We start from the raw sequence: 23044 nt of genomic DNA on the forward strand, positions 1-23044 counted from the left end.
TCAAAGCGCTTCGACACTACTTCCCCATTTACCCATACATTCACACTGATGGAGAGAGCTCCCATGCAAGGCGCTAACCAGCACCCATCAGGAGCAAGGGTGAAGTGTCTTGCTCAGGACACAACAGATGTGACGAGGTTGGTACTAGATGGGGATTGAACCAGGGACCCTCGGGCTGCGCACGGCAACTCTCCCACTGCGCCACACCATCCCGATAATAGATCTTCCATCCCAAACAAAGTTAAGACTGTTCTTTATGTCATCTTAAAAAAAAATTGCTAAACCATTTTTTTTTTTTTTTTTTCTCTCAAAGTCCCACCTTCTAACTATCCCGGACTGAAGTCTGTTTTACTGTTTAGTACTTTCAATACACTTTTAGATTTCAAGGAAAAAATGGTTGTTTGTACAGTCTAAATTTAATTAAGACTTGGAGAATGCGGTTACATTTTTGCTGACTCATTTATTTATAAAATATAACAAAGGAACCATCTAAGCCAATTGAGTAAAACAATTATAAACTGTTTACTAATGAGAATTCATGTTGGAAACATGCTATATGAATGATGAATTCAGTATTTATCAATGAGCTTTTAAATGAGTAAAACATTTGTTTCATAAACTGCACAAAAATGAGTATTCATGTTGGTAATATGCTTTATAAATAATATATGTAACTTAGTAATCCATAAACGAACTCAGTATTTACAAATGCTTTATTTTTGCTTAATAGTGTGTAATGTGTACATATGAAGTGTTACTCAAATTGATTACTAAAAGAAACATTTAAAAAGTAGTCATATACCAGAATGCAAACAGTTTCCATGCTGCTGCAGCCCTGAGGATGTTCAAAATGTTTAAAATACTGTTTGTTCTTTTCATGTTTTTATTGTTGTTTGTTTGATATTTATTGTAAAGTTCAGCTGCTTTTTCAGTGGGGCCTTAGCTCCACTGCAAGCATGAATTAATAAAGTCAAGTCAAGCCAAGTAATTAATTTTTTTGTGTCAACTTGTTTCCTCTTTCCTTTCCTTATTGTAGTTTTAATATCTTGATTATTCTTTGAATATTATGGTGAAGATATTCTTATGTACATATTTAGAAATTTTTATTGAATATTTTGTTTTTATCTTCATATTGTTGCTGTTCTGAAATATGGTGTTTGTTTTAAATGTTAAGATGTGTATTGTACTGTAAAAATAAAGTTCTGAAAAAAAAAAATGCACTTGGACATAACCACTCATTATAAATAAAGAAAATATGTTTATTTAAAACGGATCATTTTAAATAATTCTATGCACAAGTGTTTCCTCAATACAAAAAAGACTAATAGGTAAATCAATCAATCAATGTTTACTTATATAGCTCTAAATCACTAGTGTCTCAAAGTAGACCTGAACATGTCACCTAAATTCATATTTTACAGATAAGGAAAACTGTTTAAGGTGTACTCAAAGCATACACCTCATTTAATTGTTCACATGATGGTACCATATCTTGCAGTGAAAATAATGTTTAACCAAGTAACTCTGGCTCAATGCCTCAATGACAGGGCTAAAATGAATCAACCAGTCTCTTCAAAGACTTCTAAACCTACTGTATTTACAGGCAATACACACATTCAGTCCGCCGCATCTACTGCGGTTTCCATTTTCTCCAGCAACTCCGCCTTGCGCTGCTTTTTGCTGGCCACTAAAATGTTTGAAAAATTACAAGGAAAATAAGAAAAACGATGTACTTTGTTTGCAAAAAGAGAAAAACTCTGCAGGGCATTAACATTAAGTTTACCATGAAAATGTTCTGCCGTTTTTCGTCTGAGTGTTTCCACCGTTTCCTCAGCATCAGCCCACTCCAGCACAAGACGTCTCCCAAAGAGATGGGTGCTGTGGCACAGCGCAGCAAATGCTTTCTGAAGGGGATAAAACAAGGACATTAAGTATAGTATCTACTGCGGGCAAGCAATTAAAATAACTAGTTACTTATGATCTGTAATTGCGTAATCTATTTTTAAATCATATAAGCATATCTAAAAATGCTGAGAAAGCCCTCAGTTTGAGGTATTTCAATTTGAATTGTTATTTAATAAAAAGTGGCTTTATAAAGTCCTTTATTGTTTTAACAGACTTGAAAAAGTTGAGTTTGTTTTATTTCCTGAACTAAAACATCCGGTCTATTTAGTGTTAAAGTTATTAATACATAAAAAAACAGTGAAAACATATTTCTGCACAGTAAGTATTGAATGTTGAACTTGTGGCTTTCCTTCAGTTTTAGATAATATAAAATAAACAATAGACACATCAACTATAGTGCTAGAATATGTTACAAACAGTGGTTTAAGAGAACATATTTATTTATTTTGTTTACATTTGTCACAAATACATGTTCAACTTTGTTAAACGGATCAGAGGAAATGTTGGCTTTGATTGGTTTTCCTGATGGTCTTGTACATGTACATCCATCCATTTTCTTCCCTTTTGGGGTTGCTGGCGCCTATCTCAGCTACAATCGGGCGGAAGGCGGGGTACACCCTGGACAAGTCGCCACCTCATCGCAGGGCCAACACATATAGACAGACAACATTCACACACTAGGGCCCATTTAGTGTTGCCTTGTACATGTACATTCATGTGTAAAACATTTTCACCTTTTAGGCCTTTTTTTAACGACAGAACAGAGCTTATTTAATAACAAATTTTGGTTTAATTTCGTCCAAAGAGACAGTTTCTGACACACACGGGTGATTAAAATAACATTCTCCTCTATGCAAGTGTACTGTGATGGTAAATATAATGTACACATCATTGCACATATGATATATTACTATAGTGAGGTACAGATCTGTCATAATAGTCTAAAGTCAGTTTAAAGTGGCTTCTAAAAACACCCAGACGTGACATTTCTCCATAGCTGGTGGAATAGATACAGTAGATGCAAAAAACAAAAAGGAAAAAAAAGCATGCTAAAAACAAGACACCATTCAAACTTACAGAAACAGTAAACACACTTGATACTGTATGTCTAAGTTTGTTATGAATATTTTACACAATTTGTTCGATATAATTCATCCTAACCCCACTATTTTAAGCCACTAACACCAGTCTTGTGACAGAGTGAGTCCTCTTTTTCGCTGTGGCTACATATTATCTTTGTGTTACATGGCGATACAGTTGTTGCATTATCAAGCACAAAAAGAGAGCACGGCAACTCGCAGGCATACAGAGACAGTAACGTCAGAATTAAAATAAAGTTAAAGACATTAAAAAAAAACACTAAAATGAAGTTCATTTATTAATCACAACACAATATTTTGATACCCTTAATTGTATCACATCAGTAAATATAAGTTACTTTTAGAAAATAGATTTAAACAATTTAATGCCGTCAAATGATTTTATTAATCAGATTAATCACACTTTTGAATTTAGATTAGTCATGATTAATCACAGCTTTTTACTTGCTTGTATAATTTAAATTAAATAAAAAAACACTCCAATATTTGGAAATAAATGTACATTTAACTGTCATCCAGGTACATTTTTCAAATTTTTTTACTTGAATGTACATAATTTATTTGGTCAAAACATTTAACTTAAGGTTATTTTGGAGTACAATTTGCCAGCGAGCTCACCGGTCGAAGTCTCTTCAATCATTTTTTAGTATGAATTAACCTGATCGTCTGTATTACAACCGGCACCGCCTTTCAGGTAACCATCCATGGGTAATGTAACTAACCATACACGGTCAAAATAAACTGAGCGATTAATCTGCATATAATTTTGATTAATGCAATTTTTTTTGTGATTAATCACATGAGTTAAGTTGTTATTTTTTACATCCCTAGTACAAACAATTGAGTGCGTTTGTTCCAACCTTGGCGTCCTGTTTGGTGATGAAGTCAATGAAGCCAAAACCTCTATGACTTCCTGAGCCGGCTGCTTTCTTCGGGAGGCGGACTGTCTTCAGCTCTCCAAAGGTACTGAGATAGAAGAATTCAAACATTAGTGGCTCACCTCACCTCACAGACTATTAATGCGGTGTGTGTATGAGGCTCCTACCAAAAGAGTTCCCGAACTTCTCTGACAGAAGCTTGGAAGGGGATATTTCGCACAAGGATCTTTGATCCTGTTTGGTTCTTCTGAACTTGCTTCTTCTTTAGTGAAACTTCCGCAGTCCTGCACACATTCAGATTTAGGCCTCTAACTGGGTGCTCTATGTAATTCATTTTGAGTGTGCGATGCACTTTTTACCTCATAGCTCTCTCTGAAATCTTCAGCTCCAACTGGTGACTGTCCACAGTGCAGTGCTGGTGGAAGTGTGACAGAGAAAGAAGTCATGTGACCCACCAAGAGGGCTATGTTTTGTTTTTAAAAAGTAATTGCGAGGAGATAGGGTTCCTTACCTGTAGCTGTCGCAAGGCTTTCTGTGCCCCCACTGCATTCTGATAGGCAACAAAGCCATAGCCCATCGACAGCAACTTGCCTGCAAGTCATAAATATATTTATATAGTGCTTTTTCAAGGAGAATCAAAGCACTTTACATTGTGAAACCCATGATCCACATTTAAACTAGTGTTGGTGGCATTGGGAGAAAGGTGGATAAAGTGTCTTGCCCAAGGAGACAGCAGCAGTCACTAGGATAGGGGAAGCTGGAACTGAACCTGGAACCCTAAAGTTACTGGCACGGCCGCGCTACCAACCGAGCCACACCACTGCACATAACTAGAATTGCTTCAAAACAGAACCTTCCACAAATCAATATGTTGTTAATCTTGTGTCTTCATAACAAAATACTGAATGCCTGACATATCATTTAGTGCGGTGTAACAAGGTAGGGTTAATTACACACTAATTGAACTAAACACAAATACCACTAATATTGACAAGAGCAAAGGTAGTACCAGTTTTATCTTTTTTCATGGCGATTGTACATGACTTGATCTTGCCACATTTGGAGAATGTCTGTAACAAAAAAAAGGTCTTTATTCAAAAATCCCAACCACTATGTCCATTGTATTTAGAATGACAATCACATCATTTGACCCACCTCTTTAAGAGTTTCCTCTGTGGTGCTGAAATTAAGATTCTTGATGAAAAGCGTTGAACCTGGAACATCTTCTTCCTCATCATCTGTTTCTGCTTTATCTTCTTTCAGTTCTTTCTCCCCTTCTTGCACTCCCTCACGTTTTTCTGGCACTTGGTTAGACGGATCCATTCATTTATTGGCTAATTTAAAATATCTCAACACAAGTATGAGTGTGATTACCTGATTCAGATTTGGCCGCAACAAATACACCCACAGGCGCCCACTCCAAATACAACGGGACATGATGGAACTGTAGCAGATCAATTATGTTCTAAAACTTCCTCAAAGGTTACACACATACTGTATACAAATACAGAGAGGCTAACACACACCTTGCTGTAGGCTAGTCTTGTAAAGGCTCGCTTTGCCTCAGTGGGCTCCAGGAACTCAACAATGGCTGTAAGGCCAGACGGCGGCAACAGCACTCGTCCCAAAGAGCCATGACTGGAGAAGAGCGTCTCCAGCTCTGACACGGTCACTCCAGCTGGGAGGTTCTTTACCAAGATAACAGTTGTGTTCCTCACTGCTGCTGCCTATACACCGGAACAACACGGTTAAACAACAACGGTGACAAAGTGACTACAATTTAACAAAATAGGCGTGGCCGATATGGCCTAAAACTATATCGCCATACATATTGTAGGTTCTTGCTATAATTGTATATATCACAATATATTATTTGGCTTATAAATGATAATATAACTATTTTAAAAAAACGTTAAAAAGGCTCATAATTTGCCTGCTGACATATGCAGTAACATCGTACAGTACATAATTTCCAGTTGTAACATGTTTCTATGTACAATTCTGTTACAGTGTACCAAGCAGTTTTTTGGATACTTGAAGTTTTGGCCGAATTTGGGTCTCGATGCAATAGTAGTTACAGGGGCAGTATTGGCTAAACAAATGCAACTATTGATACTTTAAATTTTCAATTTTAAATAACTGAATGATTTCATTTTTGATCCCAATTATAATTAGACAAAAATACAGGAGGCAGCATAGGAGTATCAATCAATAATTAAATGATTTTCTACTATTGGTTCTGATTTAAATTATTTAGTTTTTGCTCTTAAGGCCTTATGTCCAGGGATTTCATTCCTGAGTTTGTTAACAATAACAAAACCGACCAAAGATTTTTTTATGACAATTTTTTCCCCACTACTCACTGTAGTATTGACCACATACTGATACTATACTGGGCATAGTTCCTGTCGATATTTGTATTAATCTGCGCACATTTGTATTTAATGAAGAGCTCTAGTTTGCGGTTAGCAGTCAGAATTTCTTCCAGCGTTGTGTAATTTAGCATATTTAGCTATTCCTCGTCCTCCAGTGATAATGATAACTGTAAAGAACGGAGTTTATTTGCCACCATGGAGGCAAGAATTGCTAACTTAGAAGTGGCTTTGCATTGTAGAGGGACATTAGTCGCTAACAAGAATGCTACATTGCGTAAGGCGTACAAACCCTGTTTCCATATGAGTTGGGAACTTGTGTTAGATGTAAATATAAACGGAATACAATGATTTACAAATAATTTTCAACCCATATTAAGTTGAATATGCTACAAAGACAACATATTTGATGTTCAAACTGATAAACATTTTTTTTTTGCAAATAATCATTAACTTTAGAATTTGATGCCAGCAACAGTGACAAAGAAGTTGGGAAAGGTGGCAATAAATACTGATAAAGTTGAGGAATGCTCATCAAACACTTAATTGGAACATCCCACATGTGTGCAGACTAATTGGGAACAGGTGGGTGCCATGATTGGGTATAAAAACAGCTTCCCAAAAAATGCTCAGTCTTTCACAAGAAAGGATGAGGCGAGGTACACCACTTTGTCCACAACTGCATGAGCTAATAGTTCAAGAACAACGTTTCTCAAAGTGCAATTGCAAGAAATGTAGGCATTTCAACATCTACGGTCCATTATATCATCAAAAAGTTCAGAGAATCTGGAAAAAAACACTCCACATAAGCAAAATGGCCGGAAACCAACATTGAATGACCCTGACCTTCGATCCCTCAGATGGCACTGTATCAAAAACCGACATCAATCTCTAAAGGATATCACCACATGGGCTCAGGAACACTTTAGAAAACCACTGTCACTAAATACAGTTTGTTGCTACATCTGTAAGTGCCAGTTAAAGCTCTACTATGCAAAGCGAAAGCCATTTATCAACAACATCCAGAAACGCCGCCGGCTTCTCTGAAACTGAGATCATCTAAAATGGACCGATGCAAAATGGAAGAGTGTTCTGTGGTCCTACGAGTCCACATTTAAAATGTTTTTTGGAAATATTCGACATTGTTTCATCCGGACCAAAGGGAAAGCGAACCATCCAGACTGTTATCGACGCAAAGTTCAAAAGCCAGCATCTGGGATGTATGGGGGTGCATTAGTGCCTAAGGCATGGGTAACTTACACATCTGTGAAGGCACCATTAATGCTCATAGGTACATAAAGGTTTTGGAACAATATATGCTGCCATCTAAGCACCGTCTTTTTCATGGACGCCACTGCTTATTTTAGCAAGACAATGCCAAGCCACATTCAACACGTGTTACAACAGCGTGGCTTCGTAAAAAAAAGAGTGCGGGTACTTTCCTGGCCTGCCTACAGTCCAGACCGGTCACCCATTGAAAATGTGTGGCGCATTATGAAGCGTAAAATGCGACAGCGGAGACCCCGGGTTGTTGAACAACTGAAGCTCCACATAAAACAAGAATAGGAAAGAATTTCACTTTCAAAGCTTCAACCATTAGTTTCCTCAGTTCCCAAACATTTGAGTGTTGTTAAAAGAAAAGATGATGTAACACAGTGGTGAACATGTCCTTTCCCAACTACTTTGGCACGTGTTGCAGCCATGAAATTCACTCTTTTACTACGGAGCCATGCTGTTGTAACACGTGCAGAATGTGTTGTCAAACGTTAAATATCTTGTCTTATGCAGTATTCAATTGAATATAGGTTGAAAAGGATTTGCAAACCATTGTATTCTGTTTTTATTTACGATTAACAAAAGGTGCTAAAAACACTGGTTTTGGGTTTTGTAGAATGTGTCATAGATATGCATCCTTACGATATAACTAAAAGCTCTATTGTCAGCCAAATGTATATCTTATATCGTTTCTATAGCAACAACCCAGTTCAAAATTTACCTGACTAAAGGAATCCAGGCTGACACTATTATCAAGTAGGAATTGTCGAGTCTCTTGAACAATCTGGGTTTCTCCCAAAGCCATCCGCACTGCAACACTTCCCTTTGTCTCCTGCAGAGACAGCAGCAACAGGGGACAAATATGAAAAAAGTTAAGCCCTTAAAGGCGAAAGACCAGTATGCGGCAATGATAATTGTGGAAAAACAGAATCAACAGTTACATGGTCCAAGACGTGGCTTTTTGTCGTGTTGTACTTTTCAGCAATGGCGTCGGCCACTGCACTTGTGCCCACAAAGAGTGTGTTCCAGTTGTGTGAACTAAAACAAAAGACGGAATTCTATTCAATTAAATATAAGCTAAAATAAAAATAGCAAACGTGTCATCACTGATGAGCTTACCTAGAACTTGAATCTTTGTTTTTTGCATCCTTTTGACGTTTATAAGACGAGGAACCTGGATCAGCTTTTGAATCGGAAATACTTTCTTTCTTCAAGGTGGATGGGATCAAGTGAAGCATCCTGCCCTAAAATAGAGAACACATTGGTTAATTTCCCGTTCTTGTGAAAAGCAGTTGCAACATTTATGGATGTGCCGATTGGTCGCCGATCAGTATCAGACAATTTTCATGAAAAAGTGTGTGATCGCCTTTGCCAATTGATGACTTTTGATGCCTTGAAAGGTTTTTATTTATTTTGTTCAATCACCTTTCTGAGCTGCCACCTTAGCCTGGTAGATGAGTTTGAATGTCCCAATGATCCTAGGAGCTATGTTGTATGGGGGCTTGTATGCCCCCTGGTAGGGTCTCCCAAGACACACAGGTTCTCGGTGAGCGACCAGAGAAAAAGGAGCCTAAATATCTTTATGAAGAAGGAAAAACGAGGCCGGGCACAGCCCAAAGAGACAACGTGGGTCCCCCTTCCAATGGGCTCACCACTCATAGGAGGGGGCATAGAGGTTGGGTGCAATGTGAGCTGCGCGGAAGCCAAGACAGGGCCCTTGGGATGTGGAACGTCACCTTGCTGGGGGGAAAGGAGCCTGAATTTGTGCGCAAGGTAGAGAAGTTCTAGCGAGATATAGTCGGATGACCTCGGGCTCTGGAACCAATCCTCTCGAGAGGGGCTGGACTCTCTGCACTCTGTCGTTGCACACACTGACAGGCCGGACTGTGGTGGAAATTCTTGTTTCCCCCCCGGCTCAAAGCCTGTACATTGCCGTTTATATCGGTAGACGAAAGGGTAGCTTCCCTTTGCCGGGTGGGAGTACGCGTTCTGACTGTTATTTGTGCTTATGCACCAAACACAGCTTAGAGTACTCACCCTTTTTGGATTCCCTCGAGGGAGTAGTAGAGAGTGCTCACTTAGGTGATTCCCTTGTTCTGCTGGGTGACTTTAATGTTCACAATAGTGAAACCTGGTAAGGGCGTGATTGGGGGGCACCACCGCCCGGATCTGAACCAGAGTGGTGTTTTGTTGCTGGACTTTTGTGCTCGTCAAAGATTGTGCATAACAAACACCATGTTCAACCATAAGTGCCCTTGGCACCAGGACACCATAGGCCACGGCATAGGCCACGGTTCGATGGTCAACTTTGTGGTTGTGTCATCGTATTTGGGGTCTCATGTTTTCGACACTCGGGTGAGGAGAGGAGTGGAGCTTTCAAACAATCACCACATCGTGGTGAGTTGGCTCCAATGGTGGTGCAGGATCCCGGACAAACCTGGCAGGGCCAAATGCATTGTGAGGGGCTACTGGAAACGTCTGGCAGAGTCTCCTGTCAGAGAGAGTTTCAATTCCCACCTCTGGAAAAACCTTGAACATGTCACAAGGGAGGCGCTGGACATTGAGTTTGAGTGGACCATGTTCCATACCTCTAATGTCGAGGCGACTGATCTGAGCTCTGGCTACAAAGTGGTTAGTGCCTGTTGTGGCGGTAATTCCAGAACCCTGTGGGGGACACCAGCGATGAGGGATGCTGTCAAGCTGAATAAAGAGTCCTATCGGGTCCTTTTGGTTCATGGGACTCCGGAGGCAGTGAACATGTACCGATGGGCCGATGGACCGGTGTGCGGGTTTGGCGGTCACAGAAAAAAAACGTGGGCATGGGAGGAGTTCGGGGAAGCCATGGAAAACGACTTCTGGACGGCTTCAAAGCGATTCTGGACCACCATTCGCCGCCTATAGAGGGGAAAGCAGTGCACTGTCAACACAGTGTATAATGAGGATGGTGTGCTGGTGACCTAGATTCATCATATAGTGGATCGGTAGAAGGAATACTTCGAAGACCTCCTCAATCCCACCTATAAGTCTTCCTATGAGGAAGCAGTGCCTGGGCTGAGGTTGCCAAGGCGGGGTGGATGAGATACACCCGGAGTTCCTTTAGGCTCTGGATGCTGTGGGGATGGCTTGGTTGACGAGACTAGTCTGCAACATTGCGTGGACATCGGGGGCGGGACGTTTGGATTGGCAGACTGGGGTGGTGGTTCCTCTCTTTAAGAAGGGAAACTGGAGGGTGTGTTCCAACTATCGTAGGGTCACACTCCTGAGCCTTACTAGTAACCTATTTTGGTGTACCGGAGAGGAGGCTACGCCGGATAGTCGAACCTCGTATTTAGGAGGAACAGTGTGGTTTTTGTCCGGGTCGTAGAATTGTGGACCAAGTCTATACTCTCAGCAAGGTCCTTGAGGGTGCATGGGAGTTTGCTCAACCATTCTACATGTGCTTTGTGGACTTAGAGAAGGCATTCGACAGTGTCCCTCGGGAAGTCCTGTGGGAAAAGCTTAAAAAATATGTGATATTGGACTGTCTGATTGAGGCAGTCCGCTTCCTGTATGATTGGTGTCAGAGCTTGGTCTGAAGCGCTGGCCGTAAGTTGGACAGGTTTTCAGGAGCTGGACAAACTGGCTGGGGAGTGGGAAGTCTGGGCTTCTCTGCTTAAATTGCTGCCCCTGCAACCTGACCTCAGATAAGCGCAAGAAAATGGATGGATAAATTGATTTTGTTCAATCTAAGATAGGCTTTGACCTAAAGTTTAATGGCATTGTAGATGCACTAAGACAAAGTCCATGTTAATTGTGTTCTTCATCTTGTTTTTGAAAGAGCACACATTTTTCCCTCAGAATTTTTAACTAATTTGAAATGTTTTGCCAGGTGTATTTTCAGAATGTGCTTATAATGATTTTGGCCAAAGTAAAACAAAGAAAACACTCTGAAGTTGTCATTATTATTAAGTTATCATAATCATGATTTTACTAGTCTGGCCGACTTGGAAATAGATTTTCTTCCATGTGGCCCCTGTGCTAAAATGAGTTTGACAGACGAAAAATTGAGAATAAAATAACAGCAACTTGGTCTTCACGGTGGTAGAGGGGTTAGTGTGTCTGCCTCACAATACGAAGGTCCTGAGTAGTCCTGGGTTCAATCTCGGGCTCGGGATCTTTCTGTGTGGAGTTTGCATGTTCTCCCCGTGAATGCGTGGCTTCCCTCCGGGTAATCCGGCTTCCTCCCACCTCCAAAGACATGCACCTGGGGATAGGTTGATTGGCAACACTAAATTGGCCCAAGTGTGTGAATGTGAGTGTGAAAGTTGTAAGTCTATCTGTGTTGTCCCTGCGATGAGGTGGCGACTTGTCCAGGGTGTACACCGCCGTCCGCCCGATTGTAGCTGAGATAGGCACCAGCGCCCCCCGCGACACCAAAAGGAATAAGCGGTAGAAAAAAGAAGGGTGGATAACAGGAACTGTTGGTTTTTCAGCAATGTTGCAGCCAGTACTAGACATGGATCGATCTCTAAATTGGTGTCGATACCAAGGGGAGTATCAGTTTATGATCGAAACTGGAGTGATTCGGTCAATATTTATTTTTCTGAAAATAAGTATTTTGTTGTTTTTGTTAAAGTTACAATCTCAGGGAATAATTCCCTGGACTCAGGAGGACATTGAGGGCAAAAAAACCCAAAAGGTTTAAAAGAGTATTAGTTTTTTTAGTTATTGTGTACTATTGACTTTGTCTTGCTTAAACAATTTGCTTAAAATAAAAGAGAATAGGTAACAAGTGTAAACATTGTTGAAACTGTGAATAGCACTCACCATTTTAATTTAATTGAAAAATGTATAATTAATACATGTGTACGATATTGGTGTAGGTATTGGCCGATCTCACACATGGATGATCGGTATCATAAAACCCCTATCGGAACATCCCTCGTTTACATGTCTGATTAGATCGTACCTGAAATATGTGTCCATCCAGCTGAGCCAAAGCTGCGACAGCATTCTCAGGAATCATGTATGTTACAAAAGCAAAACCTTTAGATTTCTTCGTCAAAGTATCAAAGGGGACAAGCACTTCAGACAAAGGACCTGCAGGAACAGGAATACAATTCTTATCACAGTCATGCCTTACCTTTATACCAGATACTGTCTTCACTTACCATATTTAGAAAACACATCTTTGATTTCTTCCTCAGTGCACGTATAAGGAAGGTTTCTGACAAAGAGCCGGCCAGACTCTGCAACATCCTCCTCTTCCTCGTTCTCCTTCAGCTTCCTGGTGAACTTTCTGTCTATTGTTTTGCCTGTTTGGTCAGCCCTGCTCTGTGGGGATGCGTTCACCCGAAACATCTCAATGTAGCGCCCTCCTGATAAAGACAAGCAGAAGGGTCGTATGATAACGACAAAGAAACGATGAAGGATCTTGATGTTGCTAGACACATAAAGCCCTGACCAATGTAGTCTTTATTCTTTTTCAAAGCCTTCTCAATCTCTTCTGAGGAGTTGAGATCCACATACACATAGCCTGAAACGCAGTTATTGAGCCACATTGTCAAACAATTGTATAGAATTATATATTTAAAAATGCTTTCAGTATTATACCTGTTCTGTTGCCACTTTCATTTCTTCCAATTCTGATGGCGGCAGGCTTGAGGGGTGTCATGAATTCTCTAATTTGTCGCTGTTTGCATCATCACAATATATTATGCTGTTATTAATCTCATAAAAAGAGTTGATTTCAACACAGAAAAACATATAACCTCTTTAACAGTGAACGGGACTCCTCTCAGCTTCACCGTGAACTCTGTCATTGGCTCCAACTGGAACAAAAACAAGGAGATCTTAAAGTCTACGCCACAAAATAAAGAATGTATTGTACTGACATGAAGCAATTACATAACTATTCACCTCTTGCTTTGCATTTTTCTTTGTTTTGCCTTGCTTTTTGTCCTCTGTTTTCATTTTGAGGGGATTTTTTCTGTCTCCGCTCTCATAGGCACTGTCGTTAAGCTGTGTAGGTCCAAGATCTTCATCACCAACCGCTTCCACATTATTCTGGACTTCATGTTCATCCATTGCGTCCTCAGTTCGTACAACCTTCGAGCGCAGATAATCCATATCTGACAACTTGGACTTCAGAGCTTCTTTAGTTGTGTCTGGAAAATAAGACATCTCATGACAACTTAACCAAATTACCACATTCTGTTCATATGTGGCTCTGAATATACAGTGGTACCTCAACTTACAAACCCTATTTTCTATCTTTTTGGTTTATGAAATTTTAGAGCGTGCCACATACCATGTGTCTATGTATGAACACTTCATTCATTCATTCTGTGTCCCGCTGGCAGCCATTTTGTGCTTGCTCGTATTGAATAGATTGAAGGAGCCAGCTCTGTACCACAGTAAGTTTTTATTTGCGATGAGAAGCGATTTTTCTAGAAAAATATACCAAAACTGACTTATTTCACAGCGGAGGAATAGACACTACCTGTCGTTCAGCACCCCCTCTTCCAAGAGCACACACGAACACTCACGACCCTTCCCTAGTCCCCCTTACTTCAGCTTTTTTCTCTCCACGTTTGAGCTGTTCATTTGACTATGTTAATATACTGTAAGTGAATTTGACTTTTTAAATAGTTATAATTGTAGCAATATGGTTAATAAAGTTTAGGAATTTTGTGACTTCTAATCGTTTGTGGGGGAACTAAAGGGACGGGTGTGTGTGTGTTTGCATGCATGTTGGCAGAGCATGTTCCGCCCATTTTAGCTGTGTTTGATGTCTGATTGATTGCAAAATGTCAAGCAGGTGTCCTGAAAGTAAACAGGCTTGGAATTGGACAGTACTATTTTAATATTCAATTATGTATTATCAGTAATGGGCAAGCTACAAGGAAAATATAGTAAGCTAAGCTACAAGTTACTCTCGATTGTAGCTAGCTTAGCTACAGGGGAAGCTATCCTTGGAAAATTGTAGGAAATAACGCCACAACACGGCAAAAGTAGTTTGCTCTATGAAAGCTACATTTAACGGCATTTATATCTATGGGCCCACATGTATATATCAATGTTAATGTAACTGAGAGTGTCCAAATAGACCCAATAAGGGTCCATTATTATTAACTATTTAGCTGGGGATACCCCACAACTACTTCTAGGGGTCTCCACACCCTACTGTATGTATTTAGTTTGCCTTTTCTTTGGCCCACCCCTATAATGTTATTCATTTTCTGTCTACCTACAGTAAAAAAACAGCATATATCTTTATCTTCAACAAAAAAAAACAATAACCGGTGTGTTGTTTGAGAACAGTTGGTAATGGTTATGTGCAGTAAAACTTGGACATTGGGCATTGTTTTCTCTAAACGCATACATTTGTCTAAATATGGCTAGGGCCATGCATTATTATGGGTTTCCAGCACGTCTTCTCCATCACTAAAGGAAAAATCAAATCTGCGGAAAAGATTTCATCTGACCTTTTAAAAAAAATAATTTGGAGATAGCTTGAGCGTCTCTCTGTTCTGACTCCCTTATTGTCATGTGAGGTGAATTCGTGCCTGTTATGATTTTGCATTCTAGTTTTGTTGACCCGCCTCATCTTGCCTCTGATTGGCCAGTCTGTAATGTTTCACCTTAGCCTTAGCCAATGGTGACTCATCACACAAATACCAACAAATCATCATGGAGTTTCTCTGTATGCATAGATGTTTTCATTGATCCAGGTCATTTTTTTGGCCTCGATTTGCGGTCCATTTTGTCTTCGTAGGTTTAATGTAAGCTACAAATAGCTAAGCTACAGTTAAAGTTAAAGTGCCAATGATTGTCACACACACACTAGGTGTGGCGAAATTTGTCCTCTGCATTTGACCCATCCACTTGATCACCCCCTGGGAAGTGACGGGAGCAGTGGCTGCGCCCGGGAATCATTTGTGGTGATTTAACCCCCCATTCCAACCCTTGATGCTGAGTGCCAAGCAGGGAGGTAACAGGAAAAGCTACTCGTTTAAAAAGTAGCTAAACCACTGCCAAGCTACTAGAAAATGTAGTTAAACTACGATAGCTTAGCTACATGTAGCTTGTAACTGCCCACCACTGTTTATTGTTTATACTTCATATGTAGTGTCGTCCCGATCTGATGTGGCGGGGAGAGTTGTAAATAACAGTTAAAAGTTATGGGTTGGTCAGACTTAGTTAACAATAGCTTGCTTCAATTAATTAAACAAATAATTTAGCAAACTGAAATGTATCTGGCAAAGCTCTCAATTTACCGGTCGATCTACATTCCCATCCTCACCTATAGTCATGAGCTTTGGCTCAGGATAAGATCACGGGTACTAGCGGCGGAAATGATTTTCCTCCGCCGGGTGGCAGGGCTCTCCCTTAGAGATAGGGTGAGAAGCTCTGCCATCCGAGAGGAGCTCAAAGTAAAGCCGCTGCTCCTCCACATCGAGAGGAGCCAGATGAGGTGGCTTGGGAATCCGGTCAGGATGCCACCCGAACGCTTCCCTAGAGAGGTGTTTAGGGCACGTCCAACCGGGTGGAGGCCACGGGGAAGACCCAGGACACGTTGGGAAGACTATGTCTCCCGGCTGGCCTGGGAACGCCTCGGGATCCCCCGGGAAGAGCTAGACGAAGTGGCTGGGGAGAGGGAAGTCTGGGCTTCCCTGCTTAGGCTGCTGCCCCCGCGACCCGACCTCGGATAAGTGGAATAAGATGGATGGAAATGTATCTGATTATTTCCATATATTGTATACTTTACATTCTTTATTCAGATAGATAGCCCCGCCAATATTTTTTTAGCCCAATGTGGCCTCCCAGAGTCAAAAAGTCTTGACATATCTGCAATAGATTGATGTGAGAGTTTGTTCAAGCAGACTTCAAAGCGACTAATGAGAAAGGATATATTTATCATCTATCTATCTGGCCCCCACAACTTCTTACCTTCATCTTCACTCTTTTCCTCTTCCTTCTCATCTGCTGACTCATCAGAGTCAAAGTTGAGGTAATCATCTGTTGCCGGCTTCTTCTTGCTCTTTGCCTTGCCACTGTAGGGGTCGGCTGGCTGCTGCTTCTCCACTGTGTCGTTTGCCCACGTAGGGACTTTGCTGCGATTCTGATGCACTGACACAAACTCCTTGAATCCCTCATCTTCTTCCAGCTGACACACCAAAGAATGGTTGAAAACACGTTCATTTTCAACAGTGTAGACATACATTGTGACGGACTGTGAGAATGTTATGTCTGCTGCCTAGAGCCTTGTGTGTTATGCCATCTTGTGTCATGCCCTCCTTCCATGCTCATGCAAAATTAAATATCATTAAAACACATAAAAGTTGTATTTGATTAATCAAAATTATGCCACAGCAATCATGTGATTAAACTGATTTGGAAAATAATCATTTGACATCTTATTAATTTAAGAATATGTAATGTTGTGGTAGGTAGTGGTAAAAACATTGCAATTTACTGACAGTTGCTTTAATATTATGGTTACCTAATTTATCAACAGAAGAGTCAAAGTAGACAGTAGTATATTTGATACAGAATTCATATTTGACTTAGATTGTGCAAGTACACCTAATGTAATGCAGGATTAAGTGCATTACTAGACATGTTTACATGTACACAAATAAGCGTAATAAATGCCCAGTCAGAAAAATGCAAAAACATTCAAACACGTCAAAATGAAGGTTATATTTTTTGGCTGTCCGTATTTAATGTCTTACAATACATTTAAAAAAAAAAAGTGTGTCCTTGTCTTCCATAGGGATTGTGAATGATAGGCAAAATTCCCCCAAAAAGTGCAATTCCCTTTTAAAAGGTTCAACGCATGTACATGCCCTAGGCTTGTGAATCGTTGGCCCCCACATGATTTGATTCTCAGGCATAACGATTTGATATAGAATCGATTCAGACCAATTCTCAATTCAAAATCATTACTTTTTTAAATAACATTTTTAATAACAAATTTATGATTACCTACATTCCTCCAAAAAATAGAACACCAGCTCTGATACATTTTTATAAACTAGTTTTGTTTGACAAAATGCTACCGAAACATACATGAATATAAATATATATGTATGTGTGTGTGTATAAAGTAAAACTGTTTTCGTTTAACCATTTTAACAGTGGCTTTAAAATGCTACCCAAAAATACATACAATCTATTTCAAAGTTTATTTATATAGCCCTAAATTACAAGTCTCTCAAAGGGTAGCACAAGCCACGGCATCCTCGGCTCAGATCCTACATCAGAGCAAGGAAAAACCTAACCCAATGGGCTACAATTTTTGAAACAATTAAGAATAGTTACAAATAAGAATCAAGATTCAGTCAAAAACAGTTGCTTTACACCCCTAATATGCACAACACGATCGGTTCAATGTATTAAGTGTCCATGTAAAATGTGGATTTGGAATTCCGGTCAACCAAGGTTTAGATTCAATTGGATACATTTTGTGGATGGTTACAACCAAAAGGACAAAATCACGGGTACAAACGGCCGAAATTAATTTCCTCAGCCGGGTCACGGGCCTCTCCCTTAGAGGTAGGGTAAGAAGCTCTGCCATTCGGGAGGAGCTCAAAGTAAAGCCACTACTCCTCCACATCGAGGGAGTCCGTTGTGTCCTGAGCAAGACACTTCACCCTTGCTCCTGATGGGTGCTGGTTAGCGCCTTGCATGGCAGCTCCCTCCATCAGTGTGTGAACGTGTGTGTGAATGGGTAAATGTGGAAGTAGTGTCAAAGCGCTTTGAGTACCTTGAAGGTAGAAAAGCGCTAAACTAGTACAACCCATTTATTATTTATTTATTTATTTATTTATCGAGAGGAGCCAGATGAGGTGGTCTGGGCATCTGGTCAGGATGCCACCCGAACGCCTCCCTAGGGAGATGTTTTGGGCACGTCCGACCGGTAGGAGGCCACGGGGAAGACCCAGGACATGTTGGGAAGACTATGTCTCCCGGTTGGCCTGGGAACACCCCGGGATTCCCTGGGAAGAGCTGGACGAAGTGGCTGGGAAGAGGAAAGTCTGGGCTTCCCTGCTTAGGCTGCTGCCCCCGTGACCCGACCTCGGATAAGCGGATGGATGGCTAAATTTTGCGCATTTAAACATAGCAAATGTTTCTCTAAAAAAATGTTACGAATGTTACTCACATTTTCCAGTGTACTGATGGCTTCATTTTTACCCTTCTTCACCTAAAACAGTGACATAAAAAGCAAAGCAATGAAGAGGCTGGTATCCTTGTTAAAAAAAGTTAATATTAATATGTTCCACCTTTTCATTGTCAGTTTTAGTTGGTTTGGATGGTTTGTCTGGAGCTGAGCTCTGACTGTGTTTGCTCCAAGCTTTTGCTTTAGTGGGGTCTCCAAACGACTTGCACATCTCCACCTGCAAAGAAGCAGAGGAGATACACGTCACTTAGCTTGCAAGTGCCCTTGAAATGCTGACAGTTAAAGGCCTACTGAAACCCACTACTACCGACCACGCAGTCTGATAGTTTTTATATCAATGATGAAATATTAACATTGCATCCATCCCATCCATTTTCTACCGCTTATTTCCTTTCGGGGTCGCGGGGGGCGCTGGCGCCTATCTCAGCTACAATCGGGCGGAAGGCGGGGTACACCCTGGACAAGTCGCCACCTCATCGCAGATTAACATTGCAACACATGCCAATACGGCCTTTTTAATTTACTAAATTGCAATTTGAAATTTCCCGGGAGTCTCTAGTTGAAAACGTCGTGGAATGATGACATGCACGCGTGACGCCACAGACAGTTAGGAAATATTAGCGCTGCGCAACACACAGCTAAAAGTCGTCTGCTTTAACCGCATAATTACACAGTATTTTGGACATCTGTGTTGCTGAATCTTTTGCAATTTGTTCAATTAATAGTGGAGAAGTCAAAGTAGAAAGATGGGGTTGGGAAGCTTTAGCCTTTAACCACACAAACACACGGTGATTCCTTGTTTAAAATTCCTGGAAGTGAAGCTTTCCTATGGATCAGAGCGGTCAAGCGAACATGGATCCCGACCAAATGTCAACCTGCAGTTTTCGGTGAGAAAATTGTGGTAAAAAGTCGGCACTTACCGGAGATCAGCTGAGCTTGTGCCGTCGACTTCCATCAGACACTGGCCTCAAGACACCCGTGGACACACCCTTCCGACTATCTGGTACTATTTAACTCACTAAAACACTAGAAACACAATAGAAAGATAAGGGATTTCCCAGATTTATCCTAGTAAATGTGTCTAAAAAAATCAAAAATCCGTCCCAATGAGATCGCGGTTTTTTTTTTACTTGATTTTTTTCTTTTTTTCTAATCCGTCGCTATCAATATCCTCAAACACAAATCTTTCATCTTCGCTCAAATTAATGGGGAATCTGTCGTTTTCTCGGCCCGAATACCTCTTTTTGTTGGAGGCTCCCATCGAAAACAATGTGAGGATGCGAGGAACCCTCAACGGGTGACGTCATCGTCTGCGACTTCCATTAAAGGCAGGGCTTTTCTGATAGCGACCAAAAGTTGCGAACTTTATCGTCTATGTTCTCTACTAAATCCTTTCAGCAAAAATATGGCAATATCGCCAAATGATCAAGTATGACACATAGAATGGACCTGCTATCCCCGTTTAAATAAGAAAATCTCATTTCAGTAGGCCTTTAAGATACCTTACCGATACTCGCGATGTGTCCACGAAGCTCCTGTTAAAATGTTTCAATGCATTGTTTGCAGCTTCCTCGCTTTTGAAGCCGACAAAGCCAAACTTGCGGAACTTGCCACTTTTGGTGAACTTGAGGGTGCAGTCTGTTAAGGTCCCAAAGTCCGCGAACATCCCTCGAAACCTCTCCTCCTTCATCTGAGCACAAGTTACCACATGTTCAAGTCGGCTAGAATAATCGTGTTTAGCTGTTACGTTACTTACCCCATTTGGGAGGTTTTTAACGATGAGTCTCGACATAGTTTGTGTTTACAAAACCTTAAACTAAGCCTAAACTTGGAATTTTTATATTTGTCAACAAAAGAAGCGTGTTGGACATCTACGCCGCCATGTTGAATGAGGCGTGCTTCTTTTCTTCTTCTAGTTTCCTGGCCCGTTGCATTTAGAGCTTACTTTGAAAGGTGCATATTGCCATCTACTGCATCGGAGTACGTAACATGCGCTCAATATACAGTACCTACTGTACATTACTACTATTCATAACCTATATAAACAATAAATTTATATTATAAATATATTTATATATTTTAACTGTATATATGTAAAGAAAATACATACATATATTTATACTCATATTAACAATAGTGTATATTCTACTACAGTGGTTCTCAAATGGGGGTACGCGTACCCCTGGGGGTACTTGAAGGTATGCCAAGGGGTACCTAAGATTTTTTAAAAATATTCTACAAATTGCAAAAATTTTAAAATCCTTTACAAATATATTTATTGAATAATACTTCAACAAAATATGAATGTAAGTTCATAGACTGTGAAAAGAAATGCAACAATGCAATATTCAGTGTTGACAGCTAGATTTTTTTGTGGACATGTTCCATAAATATTGATTTTAAAGATTCATTTTTTTGTGAATAAATGCTTAGAATTAAGTTCATGAATCATGAATCCAGATGGTGGCCATGTACTGCTTGCCTGTGTATCGGCTGGGGACATCTCTGCGCTGCTGATCCGCCTCCGCTTGGGATGGTTTCCTGCTGGCTCCGCTGTGAACGGGACTCTCGCTGCTGTGTTGGATCCGCTTTGGACTGGACTCTCGCGACTGTGTTGGATCCATTATAGATTGAACTTTCACAGTATCATGTTAGACCCGCTCGACATCCATTGCTTTCCTCCTCTCCAAGGTTCTCATAGTCATCATTGTCACCGACGTCCCACTGGGTCATTATTGTCACCGATGTCCCACTGGGTGTGAGTTTTCCTTGCCCTTATGTGGGCCTACCGAGGATGTCGTAGTGGTTTGTGCAGCCCTTTGAGACACTAGTGATTTAGGGCTATGTAAGTAAACATTGATTGATTGATTGATATTACAATCCCCAAAGAGGGCACTTTAAGTTGATGATTTCTTCTATGTGTAGAAATCTTTATTTAGAATTGAATCACTTGTTAATTTTTCAACAAGTGTTTAGTTATTTTTATATCTTTTTTTCCAAATAGTTCAAGAAAGACCACTACAAATGAGCCATATTTTGCACTGTTATACAATGTAATAAATGAGAAACTGATCAAATAGTGCTGTATATTACTTCTTTTTATCTTTTTTTCAACCAAAAATGCTTTGCCCTGATTAGGGGGAACTTGAATTAAAAAAATGTTCACATGGGGTACATCACTGAGAAAAGGTTGAAAACCACTGTTCTATTACATATACTTATGTCATTGATATTTTATTATGTGTGCTACTATGGCGGGCGAAATGGGAAAAAATTAGTATAAATAAATACACCTTTAAATAATTACTTGATAAAGTCATTATTAATTGTAACTGGAAATAAATACCATCCATCCATTTATTTTCTACCGCTTGTCCCTTTCGGGGTCGCTGGAGCCTATCTCAGCTGCATTCGGGCGGAAGGTGGTGTACACCCTGGACAAGTCACCACCTCATAGCAGGGTCAACACAGATAGACAGACAACAGTCACACTCACATTCACACACTAGGGCCAATTTAGTGTTGTCAAATACGTAATTGATCTTTTTTTTGACTGTAATTTAATTAATGTACAATGGAATTAAGTTATTCTATCATTTAGTTTATTACTGAATAATTAAATCATGATTTAATTAATAATTTTCTGATTTATTTTATTATTGAGTCTTCTAGCTTCATGATTTAAATATTTATTCAATGATTTAATTAATTAATGAGACAAAAGTAATTTTTGAAATACTTTATTTAACTTTGTCCCATTTTGCCTTTGTTGGCACCTCATGAATTTATTTGGTCAAACTGTCAGTGGGCGGGGCGACCATGAGTATAGTCCATTCATTGCAAGTGGAAGTGCCGCCTAACCAATCAGATGTTAGAATCCACCCACTGACTTTGATGGCTAAATTGATAGATAACATGGGTCATGGTGTGCCGTCAGGGCCAACAAGGCCTTCTCTGCTGGCCTAACATAAACAGAAATCATGATCATAATTAAAGATAAAAGTAACTTTAAATTACTTTCCCTAAATATCATATCAAGCTCCTTCCAGCGCAGTTTTTTTTAGTTTATAGAGTTTTTATCTAATCAAAATTCAGGAATTATGGAGTAAACTTTAAGAACTCAGCCAAAATGCCTCGTCTGCATCCTTTATGATTAGACAAGTCAACACATATTTGCAAGGCCATTTTCATGGAGGATATTTAAAGAGAAACATCTTTTGAGACCATCTCGGCCAACCCTGGAGGCTCACTCAGTTGTCGATGAAATGTGAGTTCAGATATTTAATTTCTTTATTTTTTTCACCCTTAAAGTGTTTTTTGCTATTTTAATTTTGACGGTACCACATTAGA

The 23044-nt window shown here is 40.1% G+C and overlaps 1 protein-coding gene across 1 annotated transcript; it reads right to left on the reverse strand.

The window, feature by feature from the left end:
* Positions 1 to 1234: 1234 nt before the first annotated feature.
* Positions 1235 to 20596, reverse strand: LOC133556486 (probable RNA-binding protein 19). The gene is made up of 24 exons (XM_061906451.1): positions 20451 to 20596; positions 20202 to 20384; positions 18798 to 18911; positions 18677 to 18718; positions 16462 to 16678; positions 13429 to 13676; positions 13281 to 13340; positions 13123 to 13201; positions 12974 to 13045; positions 12681 to 12887; positions 12479 to 12609; positions 8650 to 8774; positions 8472 to 8568; positions 8252 to 8362; positions 5410 to 5610; positions 5258 to 5327; positions 5039 to 5187; positions 4893 to 4953; positions 4395 to 4474; positions 4243 to 4298; positions 4051 to 4167; positions 3866 to 3971; positions 1784 to 1904; positions 1235 to 1687 (listed from the first exon to the last, which is right to left on the reverse strand). Exons 1-24 carry the CDS (start codon positions 20484 to 20486, stop codon positions 1617 to 1619), a joined length of 2754 nt encoding a protein of 917 aa, XP_061762435.1. The 5' UTR covers positions 20487 to 20596; the 3' UTR covers positions 1235 to 1616.
* Between the last annotated feature and the right edge of the window lie 2448 nt (positions 20597 to 23044).

The sequence above is a fragment of the Nerophis ophidion genome, linkage group LG07 (genome assembly GCF_033978795.1).
Source record: "Nerophis ophidion isolate RoL-2023_Sa linkage group LG07, RoL_Noph_v1.0, whole genome shotgun sequence".
Lineage (NCBI taxonomy): Eukaryota > Metazoa > Chordata > Actinopteri > Syngnathiformes > Syngnathidae > Nerophis > Nerophis ophidion.

Bases quoted from the DNA above. Each gene is read 5' to 3' on its own strand.
- LOC133556486 (XM_061906451.1), bottom strand. From the start codon at position 20,486: ATGTCGAGACTCATCGTTAAAAACCTCCCAAATGGG. The intron at 8,775-12,478 runs GTACGATCTAAT...TCTCTATTTTAG, and splicing joins TGGATGGACACATATTTCAG to GGCAGGATGCTTCACTTGAT. The intron at 4,475-4,892 runs GTACTACCTTTG...TATGACTTGCAG, and splicing joins CATGAAAAAAGATAAAACTG to GCAAGTTGCTGTCGATGGGC.